The sequence below is a fragment of the Nanorana parkeri genome, unplaced genomic scaffold (genome assembly GCF_000935625.1).
Source record: "Nanorana parkeri isolate BGI_ZX_2015 unplaced genomic scaffold, ASM93562v1 scaffold160, whole genome shotgun sequence".
Lineage (NCBI taxonomy): Eukaryota > Metazoa > Chordata > Amphibia > Anura > Dicroglossidae > Nanorana > Nanorana parkeri.
This window is the reverse complement of record NW_017306428.1, coordinates 176,072-198,705: the sequence shown is the minus strand read 5'-3', so window position 1 is coordinate 198,705 and position 22,634 is coordinate 176,072. Positions and strand designations below refer to the sequence as shown.

The window sequence follows — 22,634 nt, the reverse complement described above, 5'->3', positions numbered from 1 at the left end:
GGGTGTTATATTGGGCTACCCTTACAGCTTTGCTATACTTGTGTCCAATCTCCTGAAGGTGGCAGAATCACCAAAGGTTAAGAATGCCATTCTGTGTCCTGTAATGTTACTCAAGGAAAGGATTTTACTGGTAAGACAAAAATCCTATTAAGAGTGTACAGCTACTGTGGCATTTTATGTTCTGTCTTTAAAATACACCGAAACTTTGCAAACTGATTACAATTACAGAAAATGTAGAAAATGCATATGAGGCTTACTAGGGATCAGTTCTAAGCAATCCATATTCCCTTTGTCTAAAAACGGGCAGTGTGAAATTCTCTCAGCCTTCTTCCAAGTGTGTAGGGAGATAGTCTAAAAAAAGATTATGGTTTCAGGTATATAATCTTTCACCTTTTAATATTCAATGCAGTTTCATTTTAAGCTTCTTGTTTCTTTAACTATTCCCAGCTCATTGTACTGCTTTTTTCTTCTTTTTTTTTTTTGTGTAAAATACTTAAAGTAACCTCTTTCTTCTATTGTTCCAAAGTTTGTGAAACTTATTTTAAGAATTTTAAATCTGGTAAATGTTTCTATTTATTTATTTCAAGGCATGTAGTAAAATAGAAAAATGTGTTCTAAAAGTTTTCTCCTATGGACTAATCATAAATAGTCAGTCATGACAGGGATAATCTCTCCTCCTTAAATTGGTCCAAAGTTTGTGAGACTTCTTAAAAATGTGAATGTTGTAAATGTTTCTGTTCAGATTTTATTTTACTACACATGGTAAAACACCTGGTAAAATAGTGTTGTACAAATTTTAAAAGTTGTTCTAAATCTGTTCTTGTACGGACTAATCATGAATATGACTATTGTATATGGCAAAAATTATTCCAGCAGCCAGAGTCCTAAATTATATTTCATTTCCTCCCTTACATAACCTGGAGATATTACTCTGGCACATTGAGCCTTGTGCATATTCTGAGAAATCTCTACTGTGGACTATGGTTCCCAATCAGTTGATGACATCACATGCCAGCTGTCAGGTTTATTTACAAACAAGCCTTACAGCTTGCAGTGGCCAAGCCAGGCAGCATTAAAAAACAAAATGGCTGATGAAGACAGCAGAGCCAGCTCACCCTCTTCCTCCCATGAGTTCTCTCAGAATGAACGGTTACAACATATTGATCGTATGCTTCAGAAAGCCTTACAAACCACCTCAAAAGAAATTACTGACCATCTTACTCATGAGATCCGAAAACTGGATCAACGAACGGCTAACTTAGTACTTCGTATGGACACCGCCTCCTCTGCCATCCCTTCCCATGTTGGGGAACTTGACTCCCTGCGGGACGATAACCAGCAGCTTGCAAGAGGATCTGGAGAACCGCTCACGGCGTTCTAACCTTCGATTCTGTGGCATACCAAAACATGTCTTAGACCTGCAAGCCATCGTTATGGCCATGCTACAGGAACTTGTTCCAGCAATTCCTATAGAGCGCCTTGAGCACATTAATTGCATGACATTTCTGAAAAAACGTGATGGCCCCCCTAGAGATGTGGTGGCTACATTTCTATATTACTGCACAAAAGCGATTCTGCAGGCGACTCTCAAGGCTCCATCCCTTTCTTTCCAGGGCTATGGCTACCAGATCTTAGCTCCTACAATGATCACGAAAAGGAGGGAATTGAAACCAATCCTGGTTGTTCTCCAGAATCACCAGATATCTTACTGTTGGGGAGTCCCCTTCGGCCTTATCTTCAACTACAAAGGCCGCTATTAGCAGGGATCCACTTCCTCTGAACTCCATGTTTTGACATATCTCCAATTGATACCAAAAAGAGCTTCACCTCCAGCCTCCACCTTTCTAAGAGGAGACATCCACCTACGCCAGATCTCCAACAGTCTCCCATTGCTTTGCCTCGTGCCACCGGCAAGAAGCGTTCTACTGCTCTTCCCGCGATGGACTCTGATTCAGCAGGCCGATGGACTTCACCTTACCTTCCTGTATCCATTCCAGTGCCTTTTGAGTTGGACTGTTTGGATGAGCACCTTTTTATTACACCTTAGGATTGTTAACTTCTTCTGAACATCACCCATTCGATTAGTGACCTTCCCCATTGCCCTAATATTGGGCTTACCCTTTACTCCAGTTTAACATCTCCATAAGTTATTGTTGTCAACATAATCTCACGGGCCTCCCTGCACTACCTTTTTTACTGCATTTCCTACATTTCCTGCATTTTACTGCCTTTGATTCACCATATGTACCCCCACAGGCCCGGTATATCACTTAGACCCTATTGTTTATCTTAGATGAATACTGTACCATTTTCTGTTGTATGCATGTTTCAAATATTGACGATCTTTATTTTTCTGGTTAATGTTAACTAAAAACCGCCCCAGTGTTGAGTTGACAGTCATTGCACCCCCCCACCGTAACCGAGAACCTTATAACCTCATCTAATACTGTTTTGCTGTTCCTGCTTGCTATTAAGTCTGTGTTTTGTATTGTCTTGCCCCATTCTCTTCCTACTACACCTTGTCTGTCTCTCTCACTCTTTCCTCTCTCCTTGCCTTCTTCCATCCTCTCCTTTATCTCAACTCTGAGGTCACGGTCCCTCCCCTGTACCCTCTCTGGATATCGTTGGACCCTGTCTCACAAGTATATATTTTAATTCTTTTTTTTATCCCTTATTACCTAAAGATATTATCCCTTTTTGAAAAAGGGATTCTATTCCCCAAACAAACACTTGGCTTTGCGTTCCCAACGAGCAGATATTGTTTGCCTGCAGGAGACCCATTTTGCCCGTGCCGCATCTCCTAAATACTTGGACTCACATTACCCTCAAAACTTCTTAGCCAGTAAACCTCTCAAGAAGCTTGGGGTATTAATCGGCTTTTGCCGATCTACTTAATTTGTTTGTAGCAAAGAGATTGCTGACCCAAATGGGAGATATGTAATCTTAGTGGGGAAACTTTTTAATCAGGAAGTAACCCTTTTCACCTACTACACACCCAACTCTAATCCTCTCCAGTTCTTCTGCCACCTCCTTCAGACAATCGTGCATCACCAATCGGGCTAGCTCATTATCTACAGAAACTCTAATCTTACACTCCTCCTGGACAAATCCACCCTTCCAACTTCCCCTATCTCCAACTCATCATCTTTTCGAAACCTACCTTCCCGCTACTCTCTAATAGATATTTGGTGTGAACTACATTCTTCTACCCGCAACAACACCTCCCCCCCACAACACCTTTTCCAGGATTGATCATATCTTCACTACCCATACCTTGCTCTCTTCCATCTCAGCTTCCACAATCCTTACCATCTCTTGGTCAGACCACTCCGTTGTTACGCTATCCTTATCTTCCCTATTGGCAACCCTGGCTGACACCTCTGGTCCTTAAATGACTACTTTCTGCCTGATGACTCTCACCAACACCTTCTTAATGATGCCATTATTGAATATCTTACAACTAACCATTGTTCGCGACAATATGTAACATGTGCGGCGTAATGGGCACAATCGTAGTTTTCGCACGTATGCACACCCGATGCATGTGTTTGCACGCATGTATGTATGGGTGGGGACTTTTTAAAATTATTTTTCATGTGTAACGTAAATTTTTTTCCTTTTTTTTCACTTAACTTTATTGCTATCACATAGGGGGATAAGAAATCCCCCTATATGATAGCAAAGAGAAGTGACAAGTCCTCTTTATGGAGACATCAGGGGGCTCCAAGACCCCTAATGTCACCTATGGACCCACAAAGAAGCTGATCTGCTTCATCAGCTTCTCTCCAGCGTCTGCAGCTGGAGAGTGACACAAGAATACAGAAGTGATGTAATATACATCGCTTCCGCATTCTGGCAGCGGGGAGGGGACCGGTGAGATCGTGTACCGGGACCAGCAGGAGGGGGGGGGTGCGGATCGCCACCCCATACAAGCGATCCACCGTCTCTATAGGCGACGGATCGCCTGTATGTTAACAGGCATTGCTGCCTGTTTAAAAACGCCTGCTCAGATCTAGAGAGCTCCCGGCGGGCCGTTTTCTCGCAACGGCCGGCCCGGGAGGCGGTTAAAAATCATATACAGTATTTAGGAGTCAAATTAGTCATAGAGTTATGGTCAAGTTAACTAAAGCATACTGATGCTGCTAAATGTTGTCTGGGCATCTACGCATCAGTGACCTCTCATCATTAAAAGGTCAAACACTAATTTTGCTGGGCTCGCAATTTTGTGACAGGTGTGCATAATGAAAGTTATGCTTCGTTGTTTGGTAAAGTGGTACCAAATATAGGTGCTTTACAACTCTGTGACATCAGGAAGTGACCTGAATTCAAGAGATCCTGTTCTAGATATGGGATGTGTAGATTATGTGTAAGCAATTTACTAGAAATGCATACTGTACTGTACTGTTCAAATTTTTACCTAATCATTCTTAATAGTAATAACAAAAATAATCTCACCATTTCAGGTTGAAACTAGATCCAGCATCATGTTAAACCATTTTTTCTCTTGCATTCATTGAAGGACACAGCCAAATCTTCATTTTGCGACGAGTAATGACCTAGCTCCCTGCTGGGGATCTTAGAACTTTTTTTTCCCTTTTATTTTTTTCATTGATCTTCAATCAACAGCTCTTCGAGAAAGTTCACTATATACGAAAAGGCCTTGACTCAGTCAGCAGTATGAATAGCCTATAGCTGCATGAAATGTTAAAGCATACACATTAAAATCCTTTAGTGTACCAATGCTACAGCTTTATCTATGATAGCTTAACCCTTCTTTAATTACTTTAGGCTTTTTTAGGTTCTAGGTGTATGTCAATTTATTTTTTGCTACATAGTGATTCATTCTCCCTCTCCCGCTATTTTATTGTCAATGCCATACCAAGTTTGGATTTTTGTGAATGAGCACCCGGCCATTTATCTTACAAATACAGTGCGATTAAAAAAACAAACAAAAAAAACCCACTACATTTTGTTTTTTTGCAAACAACGCTTACTTGACGCTGTCATTGAGTGCAGGGGCTGCAGAAAAAAAGATTGAGGACTCAATCTTTTTTTAAAATTTATTATTTCTGTTTAGACCCGTGATATTTCCCCTAAATCCCCTAATAGTAAAGTAAATAGAAAGAAATAAAATTAAAAAAATGTGTGTGTTTTTTTTGTATATATATAATTTCACCAGTCAGCATGACCAGACTATAGCCTTGCTATTTATGTTAAAAAAGTTTGGGGACAGATAGAGCTTTCTTTTGGAGGTATATAATCACCACGGGGGTATTTTTTTTTACTATATAATTAAAAAAGTACCATAAATGTAAAAAAAAAAAAAAAATTCCCTACGTTATGTTATAAAACATTTATTCTTACCCATATTTTTAGTAAAACATAAAAGTCAGGGTCACGTCGGGTAAATAGACACCAAACATGTCAAGCCTTAAAATTGCGTGCGCCCGCAAAAAATCGCAAAAAACGCCCACAGGTGACGATTAAAATGCTTTTACTGTTCATCAGTTTAGTGTTATCAGTGATTAAAGGAGAACTATGGGGTCAGGGCTTTTCCCCATAGTTCTCCTTAGGGTAACGGGAGGACACAAATTAGCGTCCTCCCGTCACCCTAAACTCAGTATACCGCGAGCTGCAGCACACTATATACTGAGACGCCGCAGCTGAAGCGGATCCCGAAAATTATGTCTGGATCCGCCCAGCTGCGTGAATGACAGCTGGCTCTGCCTATCTAGAGGCAGAGCCAGCTGTTCGGACCTTTATCTCTCCCTTACAAGCCTATCGGCCATAATTTAAAGGCCATGCATTGCATGACGGCTTAGAACATTCTCCTAGGCGAATCTGCACAAAAATGTGCTGGGACCGTGAATCTCATACAATGGAAAATGGTATACTTACCTATCGGTAATTTTCCTTTCCTGCAATACATGGCAGCATACAATGGGTATGGCTCCGCCCCTAGCCCAATCACATGTATATTAGGGCTGCGGAAATTTTTTTGATCGATCAAAATTATTTTGATCTGTCAAAGTTCTTTGGATCCGTACTCACCTCTCCGCCGGCTTCCGGGTCTTCCGTCGGAGATCCGGTGACGTCACGGACATCAACGTCACTATTTTCCTTTCCTGCAATACATGGCAGCATACAATGGGTATGGCTCCGCCCCTAGCCCAATCACAGGACCAGTTATACTATAAATTAAAGCCCACCTCCCAAGGCCACCATTCTCGTAACAAGTACTCAATGTGAAAGCCATGGGAGGGTCCTGTATGCTGCCATGTATTGGCATAAGCAAAGGAAAATTACCGATAGGTAAGTATACCATTTTCCTGACAGCCACATGGCAGCATGCAATGGGATACAGAGATCATACAACCAGGGAGGGTAATTCTGAGATATTTATTTGTACCACTGGTAAACACATTCAGAACCAACGTCACCATGAACAAGACTCCTGGATAGACCCTGTACTGGGACAGGAATATATACCAGGTTACTGCCTGCCAGAATAACTCTAGAGATACACCATTAAGTTATATCTGTAAGGAGTGAACCCAGAGATTAATCGGTGGCTCCATCTGCTTGACCAGGCACAATGCATGTGACCTGGTGCACGCAGAGAGCTACTTTCTAAAACCACAAGAAAGATGAACAGATAGAACCTGAAAGAAGAAGAGCTAACCTCCATGTTCTTCCCCAGCATAGCAGCCACATTTTGTGCATGACCTGAAACAAAAAAACAAACTTGATTCTGGAATACTGGCAACCTTGATGTTCTATTTAGACTTAAGGATCTTCCATCCTTTGGATAATGCTTGGAGAGAGATTTAGGACTACGTTGTCTGTGAAATGGTAGCAATAAGTTTTTTTTTGCAGCTTAATCTTCACTATCCAACACCCTCCTCCCCGAGGAGATTGCTATAAGAAAAACTATTCTACATGTTACGGTCCATACTGAGTAAGTGTGAGCTAGATGAAGTAAAAGGAAGGAAAAACATATACAGCACTATTTGTAGATTCTAAGGGAAAGAATAGACTCTTCTGAAGATTGAATTCTTGTGCAAGTACTTAAGAGCTGGCTTATCAATTAATGAGCTAACCATTGTGTCTCGGAGGATGAATATAGAGGGTACTGACACCTAAGTACATATTGCTTGTCTGATGTAAGTCCAATATATCTCATGGCAAGCTGAAGAGAGACGAAACCTATTAAGCTTGCGAAGTCTATGAAATGATTCCACACTGTAGAATATATGCAATGTTTGTAGGTGCTCTAGTATTCAACAAACACTCATTGACTGAAGATGAGTAATCCAGGCAAGGTAGACTTTACTTCCAACCTCCATGCCACTTAAGGTAGTTTTGGATGTGTTTGGATGTAACACCTGCTGTAGAAGGTCTGAATATTAAGGAGGACTAGAATATTCCAGGGTCAGTCTACAAGAGAGGGAGCCCTGGACAGATGGGCCACAAGCAAATGATTTCCATCACCCTACCTGGATAATCGTAGGAACCTGAATCCATTTGGACTGAAGGAAATATAGCAGCATTAAAATATCCATTACTTTTTCCCTTAGAACGTTCTTTTGACAAGGAGTGTCTGTACTCTGTGCTCCTAGGGATTACAATCAGGATGAGATCTGGATAACCCACTTTGCTGGTGATCCACAGGAAACTGCTGGATAAGAAAACATTAATTGTCGTCCAGGGCTTCGTGGCTTATAGTATCAGCTAGGAAATTCTGTGGAGTTCAGCGCTGAATACTTGATTGGAGGTACCTCCATCAGCAGTGAGCAGTTCCTACATCTAAGAGTAGACTTAAAATCTATGGAAAAAACATCATCCAGTTGTTCACTGTACTAATAGAGGTTTCCTGGATCTGAAAGGCTCTTTGAACTCCAAGATGCTGAAGACATTTTCCCCCTGATGGACTGTCCCTGACCTTGGACTAAAAGGCTGTTGAAGTGATTCGCACATAGGGATCCTTTATTAACACAATCACTGGATAGGGATATAGAGAACAGTTGAAATAGGCTCGCCGGCTTTAGCCACAACCAAGAATCTCATATTTGGAATCATCCTAAACCAATGGCACAGGGAATGTTTTCTCTGTTGTCGGAAGAACCCTGTTGGAAGACTCTTAGGGGTTGATTTACTAACCTTATAAACACACCACGAACATGTATACACCTCTGTAGTGTGTTCCCTCCCAGCATGATCTATGGGTGGAATCTAAACACCTTTGTAGTGTGTACACACCCAGCAGGTGTGTTGTGCAAAGCCCTGCATGAATTGCAAGGTGATGTTGTGTAAATTAGCTCTGTTATGTTGCTTGCGTTGATGAATGCAGGAATGTAAATGCATGAGCTAACCATTTTTGTCTAAACTGTGAAGCAGCATTATATATGCATCATGTGCATGATTTTTCCATATATGGCATTAGTGGAAATATGCTTTTAGAGACTTTTTGGTTGATAAATACGTTTTGCTGTGTGCAAATCACACGCACCTGGTGCGTGCGTGTGTTTTAGGTTAGTAAATCACCCCCTTAGCCTCCAGTTAGTCTAGTGTCACCATTTGAATTGATCCTGTCAACTTGAGACACCAACGAGTTACATGTACTGAAATGTCTTTTGAGCTGTAGAGGGCGCTGTAGTAGAATGCTGGTCCCTGTGTGGATGCTTATCTGCGATACACACAAAGTTTCTTTTCTTCACAATGTTATATCCATTCATGTAATGTCCTAAGCAAGTAAAACTTAATTCAGCATTCCTCAAGATCTCAGTGTTTCATCTGGACACATAACCAACAAGAGGAACCCTCAAAAAGGACTTTTGTTTCTCTTGGGAGGGAGTCATTTTTGTTTGTTTAATTGAAGAAAGGAGGATTGTGAATTCTTCTGTCCCCTGTGACATTATATATTGGTGTGTGTGTGTGTGGTGAGATCTGTACCAACTCAAGGCAACTGCAGTCCGAGATGAGCAATGCAGCATACCCATAGCAGACTCACTATGAAGTCACTGCTGATGTCAAATCATTCAGAAACTACCATGCCCCTGAGACCTTATTGCCAGCCAAAAGGTCTGCTTCTGTGTTTTTACGCCAAGTATGTACTGCCCTGGCAAGTAAGTGCCATTACTGGCCTATGGGTGCACCAGGGCAAAACTTTGTAGCCGACTGCCATAGGGCTAGAGAGGAACTTGTGGATGTAGCTGATTGACTGGGCTAGTAATTGATAGTTCATAAAGTACATTTCCACTGTTTAAGGCATCAGACAGTTCATAAAGTACACCACCATTGTTTAAAGGCTTCAGACCTCCACCTTTCTGCCTCTTTATTCACTGCTGCCCCTGCAGGGGAAACCTGGCACAGCATCTGCCACGTGATCGCAGGTCAGCACTGCTTAAAGGTTGTACAATCCTTGTAATGCAATCCGCTAGCTGGATTCTAATAGCCGGATCGTGCATGTGTAACAGCTGAGTCACAGATTGAAGCAGACCTTTCATCCCAAATTGAGCAGCTTACTCTGTCTTTGGGGAGCAGTGCTGGTGATGAGAGTTATAATCCAGAAGTTCATGCATTTGCACTGTGAGAAGCAGTGGTGGCAAAGGGCTGGAGAGATTTACAATCCATTAACCCCTGCATATGCACTCTGAGGAACAGTGCTGTCAATAGGGCTGAAAAGATGTACAATTTGACATGCCCATGCATTTGCACACTTTTTTATTTTTATCTTCATACCTTCCTTACCCTCACCTTATAGAATGTATCTGGTCTCCTGGGGAAGGAAGTTAATGTCATTTGGTAATTGAACACATGATCCAACCTTTGCTATCACAGATAAACTGAAGAACATTATGTGATTTAAACAACACCTGTCAGAACCTGTTGACACTAACAACAATGCTGAAAACCAGGAAGCCACATACTCATGTGCTCAGGGTTAAAGCACCAAAGGCTAACACAATGCTGTATACTTTAGGACCATGAAAAAGATTACTGAATAACAGGCAGAATAGGTCTGCAATGAAGCAACAAAAACATAAGTTACATTTTAAACATTAACAAAGCTGGGGAACCACAGGTGACAGCAAAATAGTCACATGAAAGGCACCCAAAGAGTTAAGGCACAAGATTGAAGCTGACAGAGTTAGCAACAACACTTTTCTGTAAGAACCAGTTAAAGTTTAGTAGTAGAGCTACAAGTTGCAGCAGACTGCACTCAGCAAGCACCTGCAGGGTTAAAGCACCACAAGGAAGCTAATAGATGCTTTAGTGAAATACCTGCAAGATTCAGCTAAGGCATAGCAGCACCACAGAATCACATATGTAATGTTTTCAGCACACATGGAAAACTGAATAGATCTACAGACATAACAACAGATATTCATAAATATTGAGCCAGAGCAAAGCAGCACTGCAAAGCCATATGAAGTAGTTGCACATGTATTTCTTAAACAAACTAATTGAAAGAAAATGGAGTGGATCCTACTTGTCAGCTTGTCCATGCATGTGATCATCCCAGTACAACCATAGTTTCTGATGATGCAGCTGAGTCACGGTTCTTCTCTGGAGTCACAAGACCAGGCTAAGCAAGTGTTCAACCCGCCGCTATGATGGAGGAAGCATCCAAACATCAAGAGACCCCAACAGACAATTTCCTGCACCCCAACTCCAAGGCTATCGAAGAGGATTCGAAGACTGCATTTAGCCACCTGAACAAAGGCAACTTCGCAACAGGAGAGGCTGAACTTGTGCCGCAGGCCAGAAGAAACCAGCAAGGTGAGGGCTTGTTTGAAAAAAGCCCTCAGAATTGTGGCCTTGGGAGGCGGGCTTTAATTTATTGTATAACTGGTCCTGTGATTGGGCTGGGGGCGGAACCATACCCATTGTATGCTACCATGTTAACAGTAGAAGTTATTATTTTTCTGAAGATATGGGTAAACAACGACATTTAACAGCGTTTGAACGTGGGATGATTGTTGGCGCGAGCCTTGGAGCGAGTATCAGCAAAATAGCAGAATTCAGGAAATGTTCAAGAGGGGCTCATTGTTAAAGTGTTTAAAGACTGGACTGTCAGTCGAAAATCTGGGTCTGAACGTGCGAATTGTGGCCGTCAGCGAATAGTCAATGTTATGAGTGGCCAGTTTATTATGCGCACCTGACGTTTGTAGGCAAATTAGCTATAATTAGCTATAATTTTGCGCTGAAGTTGCTAGAGGGCCAGACCATTATAAATAGGGAAGCAGGTTGTTTACCACGACAGTAGAAGTGATTTTTTTTTCCTGAAGATATGGGTAAACAACGCAATTTAACAGTGTTTGAACATGGGATGATTGTTGGCGCTCTGAGCCATGGAGTGAGTATCGGCAAAACTTCAAAATTCATTAAATGTTCAAGAGCAGCTGTTGTTAAAGTGTTTAAAGACTGGACTGTCAGCCGAAAATCTGGCCGTCAGCGACTAGTCAATGTTAGGGCAGAACGGAGAGTGGCAAGACTGGTGCAAGACAACAGAAGGGTGTGTGTGTGTATGTATGTATATGTGTGTATATATATATATATATATTAGTAGGATGCAGCCAGGCTGACCAGCCAGCCAGTATGTGTGTGTATATATCGTGCGGTACCCCAATGCTGTGTGGTGCAGTTGCAAAAAATTGTGCATGCAGTTTTATTCTGAAGTAAACTTTTTGTTTGTAACACTCCATTTGTGTATTTTATTTTAAATTAAATATGGTATTTATTTTTATCCAATTCATCGAAAAAATAATTGGCCAACTAATCTAGTATGAAAATAATTGTAAATTGCCGCCCTACTTCCAGCAAGAAATTGCATTGTAGTTGTAATTCAGGCGGCAGGCTTAGTTATAATGATGACATAAAGAAGTGCATTTTTGCAGGCTTGAGTGAAATTGTGTCAGTTATTAAAGGAGTCCATAGGATGTACTTCTTCAATGCACTAAGTTTATAAACTTCTAGATCGATATGGTTTTTAGGATTTGCATAAAAGTAATGGAGGTTCGATATAGAAATGCATATTTATTTTTAGATTTTGACCACCAATACCTTTTTAAGTAGATGTATTGGGAGAGTAAAATGTACTTACAATACTTTGAGCCGCCGAGTGACACAAACTTTTACACGCTGGCTCTATAGGTTGAGAACTGATCGATCAGGAACCGCTGATTGCTCAGCTCACGGTCTTCTCCATGACTATCAGCCACCACTTCCTGCAGGGATTCCCCCTCCCCTCTCCGTTCCTCCAGTGCTCTCTCGAGGGCCAAAAAAGGGAGGGGTGGACACAGCTGGTTTTGTCTCTAGAGAGGTACAGTCAGCTGTCAATCAGGCAGCGGGGTGGATCCTGACAATATTGTCTGGATACTTCCCAGCTGCAGTGCGGCTCTGTACTGTCAGCATATAGCAGGCAGTATGTACTACTGAGACCCAAAAGGGAACTAAAACCAATAAAAAGTTTTGACTTTAGTAGTCATGCAGGACAAAGTGAAAGTGTCTCTGCAAAGGACTTCCCCAAACCTCTCTATATTCAACAGTGGTGCATAGCAACTCCTTGCTACTCTGTAGCTATTGCTGTGTTGGTGGTCCAGGGGAGCTGTGACAGTGCTCAGACCTAGCAAATTGCTGCTAGGCCTGGGCACCATTAAGGGGGAACAGGTATTCTCCCCAGCTGCAGAGAAGCAAGGGAGTGCAGATAAGGTGGGTATATATTTAGGTGAGGCCCTTTCCAGAGACATTGTCATGTTGCCCCGCATGGATAATGGTAACACTGTCTCTTTAAGCTTTGCCGCAGCAAAACACCTCTTGGTAATAACAGCATGCAGTTCTGTTCACAGCATTAATTTATTTTTAAGTAAAGTGGTCTTTGACCTTTTATTTAACATGTCTCTATCTATCCACGATCTTCCGGTCTTCAGAAACTGTTTTAATATGTGTTTTGCAAAGTTTTGGATATACCCAAGTTTATCAAAGGCACTTTTTTTTTCGTACTTAAGAAACTAGTATTTTTTTTTTCCCTCCACGTCTCACTTGCAACCATTTATCAGCTGGTAAGGTACCAGGACTCAGGACATATCCATTTGTCTCCTAATGGTATTTAATGATTTCACAGATACAGTTTCCCCACTGAGTATTGACGTTTGGTGACATTTTTTGCAGGTCAATGGACCTGGTAAAAGAAGAGTGGAAATCAAGCTCTTAGTGTAATGTGTCAAATGCCTTACTCTTTTAACCTTTCTTGAGAAGATTTGTCTCTTAAGTGCACTTTTTGTTGACATCATGTAAAGATTAGAAGATTGTTAAAAGTGCAGCCATATATGTACGCTAAATAATTGACTTGCTACCTGCTAACTAGCAGGCATCTCTTTTGATAATGTTTAAAAACCCTTGTTTATGCTTTGCAAGTGAAGCACAACAAATACAAGTAATTCACAGTGTGGCAAGCATGTGCTATCTTTAGAATGGCGTGTTCAGCTGGCATTTAGCAAACTTTAGCAGGAGTTTAGTAAGTGCTTTGTGTAGTTGCTTGCTGAATGTGTGCTAAAGCTCACTAAGGCCCTGTTCAAACCTAGGCGTTTTGGCTCTCAAAGCTAAGCGAGACAAAACTCTCAACACAAGAAATTCCATTAATTTCAATTGCCCCTGTTCACACCTGAGAGTTTTGTTGCCAGCTGTAACACTCTGAACGCTGGAAAAAGTACATGAGCTTTTGTTGGGGGCAGATTACAGCACGTTTGGATGCATAGACATCAATGGAAACGCCTTGAAACGTGTGACACGAGCAGTTTGCACATTTCTGTGTGTGTTTTTGCTCACCTTTGCTCATTCACCGCAATGCAATCCAATCTGCTCAATAAATTGTGCATCTTCATCTACGCAGGTCTGCCACGCACTAAACAAAATGTGCGCGAAAACGCTGACGCCTAGGTATGAACAGAGCCTAAATCTTTAATTGGGTTCCAACCAGTGCTCTTATTAAAATTTGTATATGGCACACTGAGACCGGAGTTATAGAGTTCTTGATGCTTAAACACTTTCTAAATGGTTAGATGCTCTTCAAACTAACATTCACCTAGTACAATTCTAATCTTTGTACTTGTTCTTAAGCTGGCCATACATTATGTCAATTTCGGCTGTTGGTACCCTTTCCACTGGCATTCCCTCAATCAGCTGATTTGAAGGAGCTGGTCAGAAAATCTTTGAACAAATAGTCGGCAGGCAGTGAGCTGCCGGCTCTGTTTGGGTATTCTGACAGCAGCTGGCTCTCTTTGCGAAAGAGACAGTGGGGCTTCCTTGATCAACACAATTGTAACATTGATGGAGGAATCTGTTCTAAAAATAAAACAGTGTATGGTCAGCTTTGCATCTACCTACTTACACTCTGTAATTGTTGTTATATTGAAAAATATATTGCCCCTTCCTTTTTAGATTGTAAGCCCTCAGGGGCAGGGCCCTCCTTACCATCTTGTCTTGAATTGTATTGTAATTATAATGTCTTCCATGTATTGTAAAGCGCTGCACAAACTGTCGATATATACATCCTGTATACTAGTAATAATAATAAACAAACAATGCTAAAGACTATGACAGCGGACACAATGTACAGGCAGGGTGTGAAATTGTGGAAGTATAGTGCACACATTTGCTGGTTTTTATCACATATTGCTTTTTCTTACTGGGGTAAGAGGTTCTCTTTTATGGAGACATCAGGAATCTATTTGATCCCTGATTTTCTCTCCTGTGTCCATCAGAAAGTTTGTGATCTGCATCTGAGCCAGCTCAGGGGTAGAGTAGCAGATACACAAGAGGATATTGTATCATTGCTAAGGAGAATTTGTAGAGAAAGTGCATCACTAGGGATGAGAGCATGAGCCATGAAAGTATGACATTGTGTGCAAGAAGCCTCTAATACTACTGATAGGGAATAGGATCTAGGCAAGAATGTTTAGTAATGCGATTAAAGTGACACTAAACTCAGAAGTTAAATCTTTAAAATGCATCCAAGTACCCTATTAACAAAAATGTATCTTATTTGTGTATCACTCAGCTGTAGAGCCTCAAATCATCTCTGAATTTGAGCATCTACAACCAAGTGATATAAACATAAGCTACATTTTTGTTAATAGTTAAGGTACTTGAATGCATTTTTAGTTTTAACTTCTGAGTTTAGTGTCACTTTAACTTTTTCCTTTGTGGGCTGTAGGGACATTATGAGTGCAGTTAAAACTTAAACTGCAGTCATAATACTAAGATAGGTCTTAACAGGTAGGTATGCAAATCTGTAGTGTTGGACGGTTTGAGTGTGTTAGAAGTTTGATGCGCGTAGCAAAATATGCTATAGCCTCTACAATAATATATGTTAGTCAGTGCGTGTTTAAAAGGAGTTGGTCACCAGGTAAAGAATTCATCAACAGCAGTAGTTTACTAAGAAGCTAAAAGTACATTTTCTGCTAGACCCAATAGGGTCCTTTTTAATGTTATAATTTGTTACTGAATGTGGCATAAGTATTTGCAGTTTCATGACACAGTTTAGTGCTGCGCACTCCCAACTCTGTGTAGCACTTCTAAATAAAGGTTAACAGACTTCTGCTTTTTCCACCCTTTAAATGTGCTTGCTTTATCCCAGTAGGAGATGTAGGGTTGCAAACAACATACATATTTAGAAAGATGCCAGGCGTGTTTTCTTATAACATGTTCTTGTGTTTGGAGAAGACCTGTCAAGCCATCATTTTAACTGGCAAAATGCTAGAGGATCTTGGTGACTCTCTAGTAGAACAAGGAATTACTGCTACATTTAATTACAATATAATTACTATTACATTGGATGCTATACATATACAGTATACTTTTTGAAAGTTTGTTTTTACCTTTCTTCTTCTTTATTTTGTATTGTCGGTGACAGAAAAGAGTTACAAGGACTTCAGAATCTTTACAAACAAAGCAATGAGCACGCTGCCCAACAAGCTGAGCTTATACAGCAACTTCAGGCACTCAATGTGGACACACAGAAAGTACTGAGAAGCCAAGAAGATGCCCACACTACTGAAACTATCTCATTCCAGAAAGTATGTTTTGCATTCATGGAATCCTGTTTGGTTTAACACTGAAATGTTGCATTCTTAATACAGTATGCCTTGTGGTCCCTCCATTTCAAAAATAATATGGCTGACCTCTCTTAAAAGAACCTGGCAGGTATGCCAGTATGACCAAACTAACAATACTGTCAATGTGAGTGCATCCAGGGAATTCTTGGAAACATAGAAATTGGTTACCTGAAAGGTAATTTCATGTAGGGCAATTATAGAAGGTGCCTGCACTTGGGCAACATTGTTAGATTGGGTACATTAGTTTGACAGGTGTGCTGTGATATCTCCTGCCATCTTGCCCTTGTAGAGCTAAGTGACCCCCCCCCCCCCATGCTACCCCTCACACCTCTATTTTTCTCTGCATCCAGCAGTAATACCTGGTATGGAGGTGTGTGTTACCCTCCTCCCTATGATGATGGCCAGGTTTAGCAGTTAATCACTTAGTCTGGGCACTGTCACAAGAATGGGGGGGTAGCCCTTTGCAGAGACGGTCACTTTTTTTTAAAATATCGGATTTAATCTCTTTTTGCTTTAATTTTTTAAAACTTTCTTTTAACACACTTGACTTTATTGCTATTACATAGGGGGCCAAGAAGCACCCTATGTGATAGCCAATTTAATTTGACAGCTCCTTTTTATGGAGACATAAGTGGTCCCTAAGACCTCTAATGTCACCAAGGGACCCCCAGACCAGCTCCTAGGGACCCCCAGACCTGCTTCATCAGCTTCTCTACGGCTTCTGTAACCGGGAATATACATCACTTCCTGCATTCTGACACCGGAGAGGAGTTCAGAGGGAAATTCTTTACTGATCTCTTTCTGATCTCCAGTGGGTGGCAGAGCTGCCGGTCCCGGCCAGCACCGAGCACAGTGGATCTCGGGACCAGTGGATGTGGGGGGGTGCGCACAAAATACCAGCGATCCAGCGGCTCTATAGGCACCAGAACGCTGCTTGGATTTAAACAGCCATTGTCGGCTGTTAACATTTTAGCTAGTTTCCCCACTAGTGCGTGAGCTTGGTGCCACACACGAAAAGGGGCGAGTAAGGACGCTTTAAAATGCCCACCCACATCTACACTGCAGGTGGTTAAACAAGCTTTTAGCAAACTGTCAAACAATGCTAAAGCCCACCAAAGGCTTGTATAAAGCTACAATATACTGTTCTACTACCGCTGAACAATAGCAAATTAACACACTTATATACACACACACACCGTTATATTCATAGATGTTAAATGAAGCCCTGAAATACTTGCCTGTCTTGCAGAAAACATTACCCTATGCTACTATGGTATCCTTTTACGTAATTGAATGTATAGATGTTGCTCATGTAATTTCTGCTGAGTAAGAGGGTTGATGTTCAGGCAGAGCCACTGAATTGCTACCAATACATGATCCATAAACTAAGCCTCTTCAGTTGAGACCATGTGGCCAATGCCAAGACATTTGGTTGAGTCACCGGCTGCTCGGGGAGCCCATTTCAGTGGGGTTTTTTTTTTTGCAAGACCGGTGTGATATTTCAAAGCTTAACATCTATGAATTTAAGAAGCTTAGCAGGCTGAAGGGCTGAGACTGTTGTTTTGCAATTTTGCTTTAGTTGTGCATCCAGTAGAGATGTTCAGATAGCAGTGCCTATACTTGGCATTTTCATGAGAACTACCAAGGTTGCAGCGGTCGCAGCAGTGACTGAGCCCTGGCGCTCCGCCATTATCCTGAAATCATTAGCCTGTATTGTTTTAGAAAAACTGTTACATTTTTATTAAGTGTAATTAATGTATCGGTAACTGGTATCTGTGATTACTTAGACAAGTATCGGTACTTTTGAAAAAAAGTATCAATACTTGTAGCAATGACGGTACTTGGTATCCGAACATCCCTAGTATCCAGCATTCCAAGATTAAAGCTGAAGTGTTCATTTAATGTAGGACAAGCATGCTTCCCCCTGTTCTCTGCAACAGTAACCCTTTAAGACTTTCATTTATCCAGAACACTGCAGCTTGTGTTTCATTCTGGCCAGTTCTAGTGAGCTTGGGCTGGCACATGCATCTGGGTGATGGTGAGAAACTACTATGGCAGTCTTTTAATTCATGTGCCTAGGTGCAGATGGATTGTCTATCATTATTCTGTGAGGCAGCTCCTCCCCGTCACCCTGGCACTTGCACTGGATAATATGCACATAATTTGGCCAGACAGAGCAGAAGCCATTTCTAAGCAACAATCCTACCCATACTGCTGTATTGTAAAGTACAATAAGGAGTGGGGACTCAGCATGTTGGGAGGAGTTTGAAACACTTTTTTAAACTTTAACTTTTGAGAGTTATAGTAATGAACCTGAGCCTCATCCCTACTTGCTTTAACCTTTTTTTTAAGTAGAAATTGTATATTTTGTCATTGTCTCCTTAAAGCACAGTGGAGGGAATTTATCACAACTGGAGCAGAGAAAATATGGAACAGTTGCCCATGGCAACCAATCAGCTTCTCTCTTTAGTTTGTTCATTAAAGATTCAAAAATGAAAGAGAGATGCTGATTGGTTGCTGTGTACATCTGCTCCAGATTTTCCCTGCTCCAGTTTTGATAAATCCCCCCCCAATGTGGCATGGTATGAAATATAAAAAACAAAACAAAAACATTTTTATATTAACTTATTTTTTTTCCCTCCATTGTTAGCTTTATAATGATCTGAATGCATGTTATGAAATGACTAAGTCCAGTGAGACTCAATTGCGGCAAAGTAATATTGCTCTCACTGAGCAGTTACATCAAAAGGAGCAACATATTAGTCAGCTGCAAGTGAAACTGCAAGAAACCCTCAATGCATTACTCAAGTCACCTCAAGAACCTCAGGTACAGCATTAGGAACTGTAATGTATTTATATTTTATGAGTGGTTCACCAGGCTAGCATTATCGCTAGATGTGTGTTCAGTCCTTCCTATAGTAGCTATTGACATTTTTTTTAACCTCTTGACTGAGTATGTCACATACACTTAAACATTTCAGAATCCTCTGTGCAGTAAAAGTAAAGGCCATTAGCTGCTTACTTCACAACAATGACACAGTCATTATGGAGTGCTCTTTAGTTATCACTATTTTACTCTTCAGTGTTTATTTTCAAGTCCAATGGTCATGAGCAGTGTAAAAAAAAAACAACATATTTTACATACAAAAAAAATTAATATATATTTATAACTTTTTACAGATGCTTTTCATATATGACAAGTTTCCAGCAACCTATAAATTGACTTAATGTGGCCATGTGCAGTTCAGTTATTGGCCAACTTGTTGCTTGGGCCAATTAGCCTAGGTTTAAAGAGGACATTACTTTTCCACCTGATTACTAGCCTATGTTCGGCATGATTAAAAGGGGGGCCACAGGATGACCACATCTGTGTATGCCACCCTTCTTTAGTACTATTTTCTGATCTGGATGGTAGTATATGTATAATGCCAGTCAATGGAGCTATAGTGTTTGTTTTATTTTCATAAGATCTAAAATAGTTTTCTGTAGTCCTTGTTTTTAAAAGTAACCAAACACTGCCTTTTGACTTGGTATTTTTTAGCAATTCCCTCTGTGGAGTCTGGCATTATCATTTAGCACATCCACCTGTTAAAACAGGATTTACCTTGTCATGTGAATGGGGACCTGTGTACTTAGTTTGGGATTTCTGACAAGTATTAGCTGTGTGTATTTGCTTCATGGCATTGCCAAGAAGCTGCAGTTTGGAAAGCTTTAACAATGGCAGTGCCTGTGTAAACGGGTGACTTGGGATTAAAAGAAGAAAAAAAAAAGAGTGAAACTGACTTCATAATATACAAATACAGCTGTACTGGAATCACGCTTCTGCAAATCACAGAACCCAGGAGCTCTACAAAGAATGTCAGCAAGGATTACCACACAGTTTTCAGTCGCCCTGAGCTACAAGATGTTATTAACAGGTTTAGCAGTTTATTAATGTAGTAAAATCACGTATCATAAAATCATTTTGGATCATGTAGCAGTCCATGCTTGTATGGTCAGTCAAATGCCAGTTTGCATTCCCAGTTATTTTTTTTAGTGTTCAGAATGTAGAGCACTTTGGTGATTTATTGCACTTAATCGTTTTATTTCTACTGCTTTTAAACATTTTACATGGCTGAGAAACTTTGATGAGCCTGGTTTTGAAAAAAGCACATTATAATCATTTGGGGATTACACAGATGTTGTATGTCTTTTTCTTGACTATAAGAAGCAAGAGTATCTGTCTGTAGTGCTTTTCATGGTGTCTGCTTGTATGCCAGTAACTAATTTCAATGGTTTGAAGTATGGATGCACCGATATATCGGCCGCCGAAACATATCGGACGAAAATTGCACTTTTGGCTAAATGCCGAAGTGCAATTTTCCTGCCGATACATCGGCGCATCCCTGATTTCTTTCCTCCCCGCTGGGCGCTGCTCTGTGTCCCAGCGTGAAGGAGAGAAAATGACAGCCGAGCGCTGCGGGAGGAGAGCGCTGTGAGCGGCCGGTGTCTCTTCTCCCACACCGCTCAGCCGCCTATCATAGTCTGGCAGAACGGTGTGGGGGCGGAGACAGCCCGCGCTGTCACTGGAGGCTGGGCTCTCCTTCCACACCACTCGCTCAGCCTCCTGTGACAGCGTGTCAGAGAGGAGAGCGAGAGAAAACACTCAACGATCAGTGATCACTGAGTGTTTGTACATAATTGAGGACATGGTATGTTGACTATATACTCAATTATGAATGAATGGGAAGTGATCTATATCCACCCCTGTTCATTCATAGTTGTAGTTATAGTAAACATACTATGTTCTCAAGTTATCAATGAACAGGAACACTCATAGAGGATTCCTGTTCATTGATAACAGGGGATACAGAAAAAGAGGTTGAGGACTCTGTGTTCTCAATCTCTTTTTTTCTATTTTAAAAGGGAAATATCAGGGGTCTGTTTAGACCCCTAATATTTCCCCGGAGCCCCTAAAAGTAAAGTAAAACATAAAAATATTTAATAATAAATACAAATAAATATAAACAAATTAAAAAGTTTATAAAAAATAAATAAAAATAAAATATTTTAAAAATTTGAAAAAATTAAAGTAAAAACATTTTCGGTTTCGGCCTGACAATTCTTTTTTATTTTGGTTTCGTTTCGGTTTTAAAATTTCTATTTCGAGGCACCTCTAGTTTGAAGAGCACATATTTGGCTGTATGTAATGCATGTGACAATAAGTTCACAAGTATATTTCCTGACATCTTTCACTTTGTGAATGCTGGTGACCTCCCCATACATTCTTGTGTACGTTCAGCGCCATCCATGTCATCACTTTGAGCACCACAAGGATTTAATGGACTAAATACGCCGTATGGAGTACAGGTGTTACACTACAACACTATATGGCTCAGGATGCAGGCATACAAACCTTTCCCATTTTTCCCCCCTATATTCTGCGTGATGCTTAAAATCTGATTAGAGATGGAAGGTTTTATAGAAATTGTCAGTCTCTGTGTGGCACCAAATCTCCCACTCCAATACCAACTTATAAAGTCCTGCTTTTGTCCATCCCTTCTTTCATACATATGTGACTTGCAGACGTAGACAAAAAAGTTTTGCTATTGTTGAGGTATTAGTGGTCTATATTCAAGCCTTCTGTTCTGAAGCATAACATGGTATGGATCATACCTTGTGTGGTAACAGGAAGGGTACACTGTGTGCATGAAAGCAGATGCTGGGTGATATTTGCCTTGGGGGTAGCCTATGCCTGTTTGACTCTTACAGTCTTCCTTTACAGATTAAAAAAATGTTTTTACATCACCACTCAATGAAACTTTAATTTTGAAATGTATTCTCTTTTGAATATAACTTTTACCGGTGTGATTAATAAATATTTAATTGTGTTTACTGAACAAATGCAGCTAGTGTCTAGCTGTCTTGTATCCTAACTTTGTACATGTACCTGCTGACATCAAAGCCAGGTTTAGTAGCCCAGGAATCCACGGAAGCACCGTAATTAACTTGAAATGAATATTTTTATTTGTAATGGAAGATCTGAAAGGTGCACACTTTTTACTGATATATAATTCTGTTGCAACTGTTAAAAGATTCTTTTAAATTCGCCTCTGTAGTTCTTAGCAGGGATTGCTTGGGTGAAAAATTGCTACTGAAATGTTCAAAGAGTTGATTAGTAGGAAGCACGGGGAGCCAAAACTCAAGAAATATGTTTCTATAGTACATTTGTATTTGTATCTTGATCCCCCTTTTTTTTTACCTTAACATCTTTAAGATGCAAGGCTTTTTTGACACCAAATATGGATGATCTGCCAGAAGGCATTACAATGTAATATTTTAAAGGCAATTTGCAGTACTCTTTTTTAACTGCTAAATATACCTTGTAATATAAAAAAATAAATACATAAAAAGGACATGGTATACAAACAACTGTTTCTCTGTTTAGATTTGTGACTGAGCCCCGGTAAAGAAATGGTACATGACACAGTTTTTTATTGGTGCATATTTACATAATATGCATTTTAGTAAGGAAGC

At 40.6% G+C, this 22,634-nt stretch overlaps 1 protein-coding gene across 1 annotated transcript in view; it reads left to right on the top strand.

Moving 5' to 3' along the window:
- The window catches only part of CNTLN (centlein), a 228,074-nt gene that overhangs the window by 56,949 nt on the left and 148,491 nt on the right, over positions 1–22,634 (top strand). The window contains exons 7-8 of the mRNA XM_018554459.1: positions 15,917–16,079; positions 18,769–18,945. Coding sequence (XP_018409961.1) covers positions 15,917–16,079; positions 18,769–18,945 — 340 coding nt within the window. The remainder of the gene's footprint in view (positions 1–15,916; positions 16,080–18,768; positions 18,946–22,634) is intronic.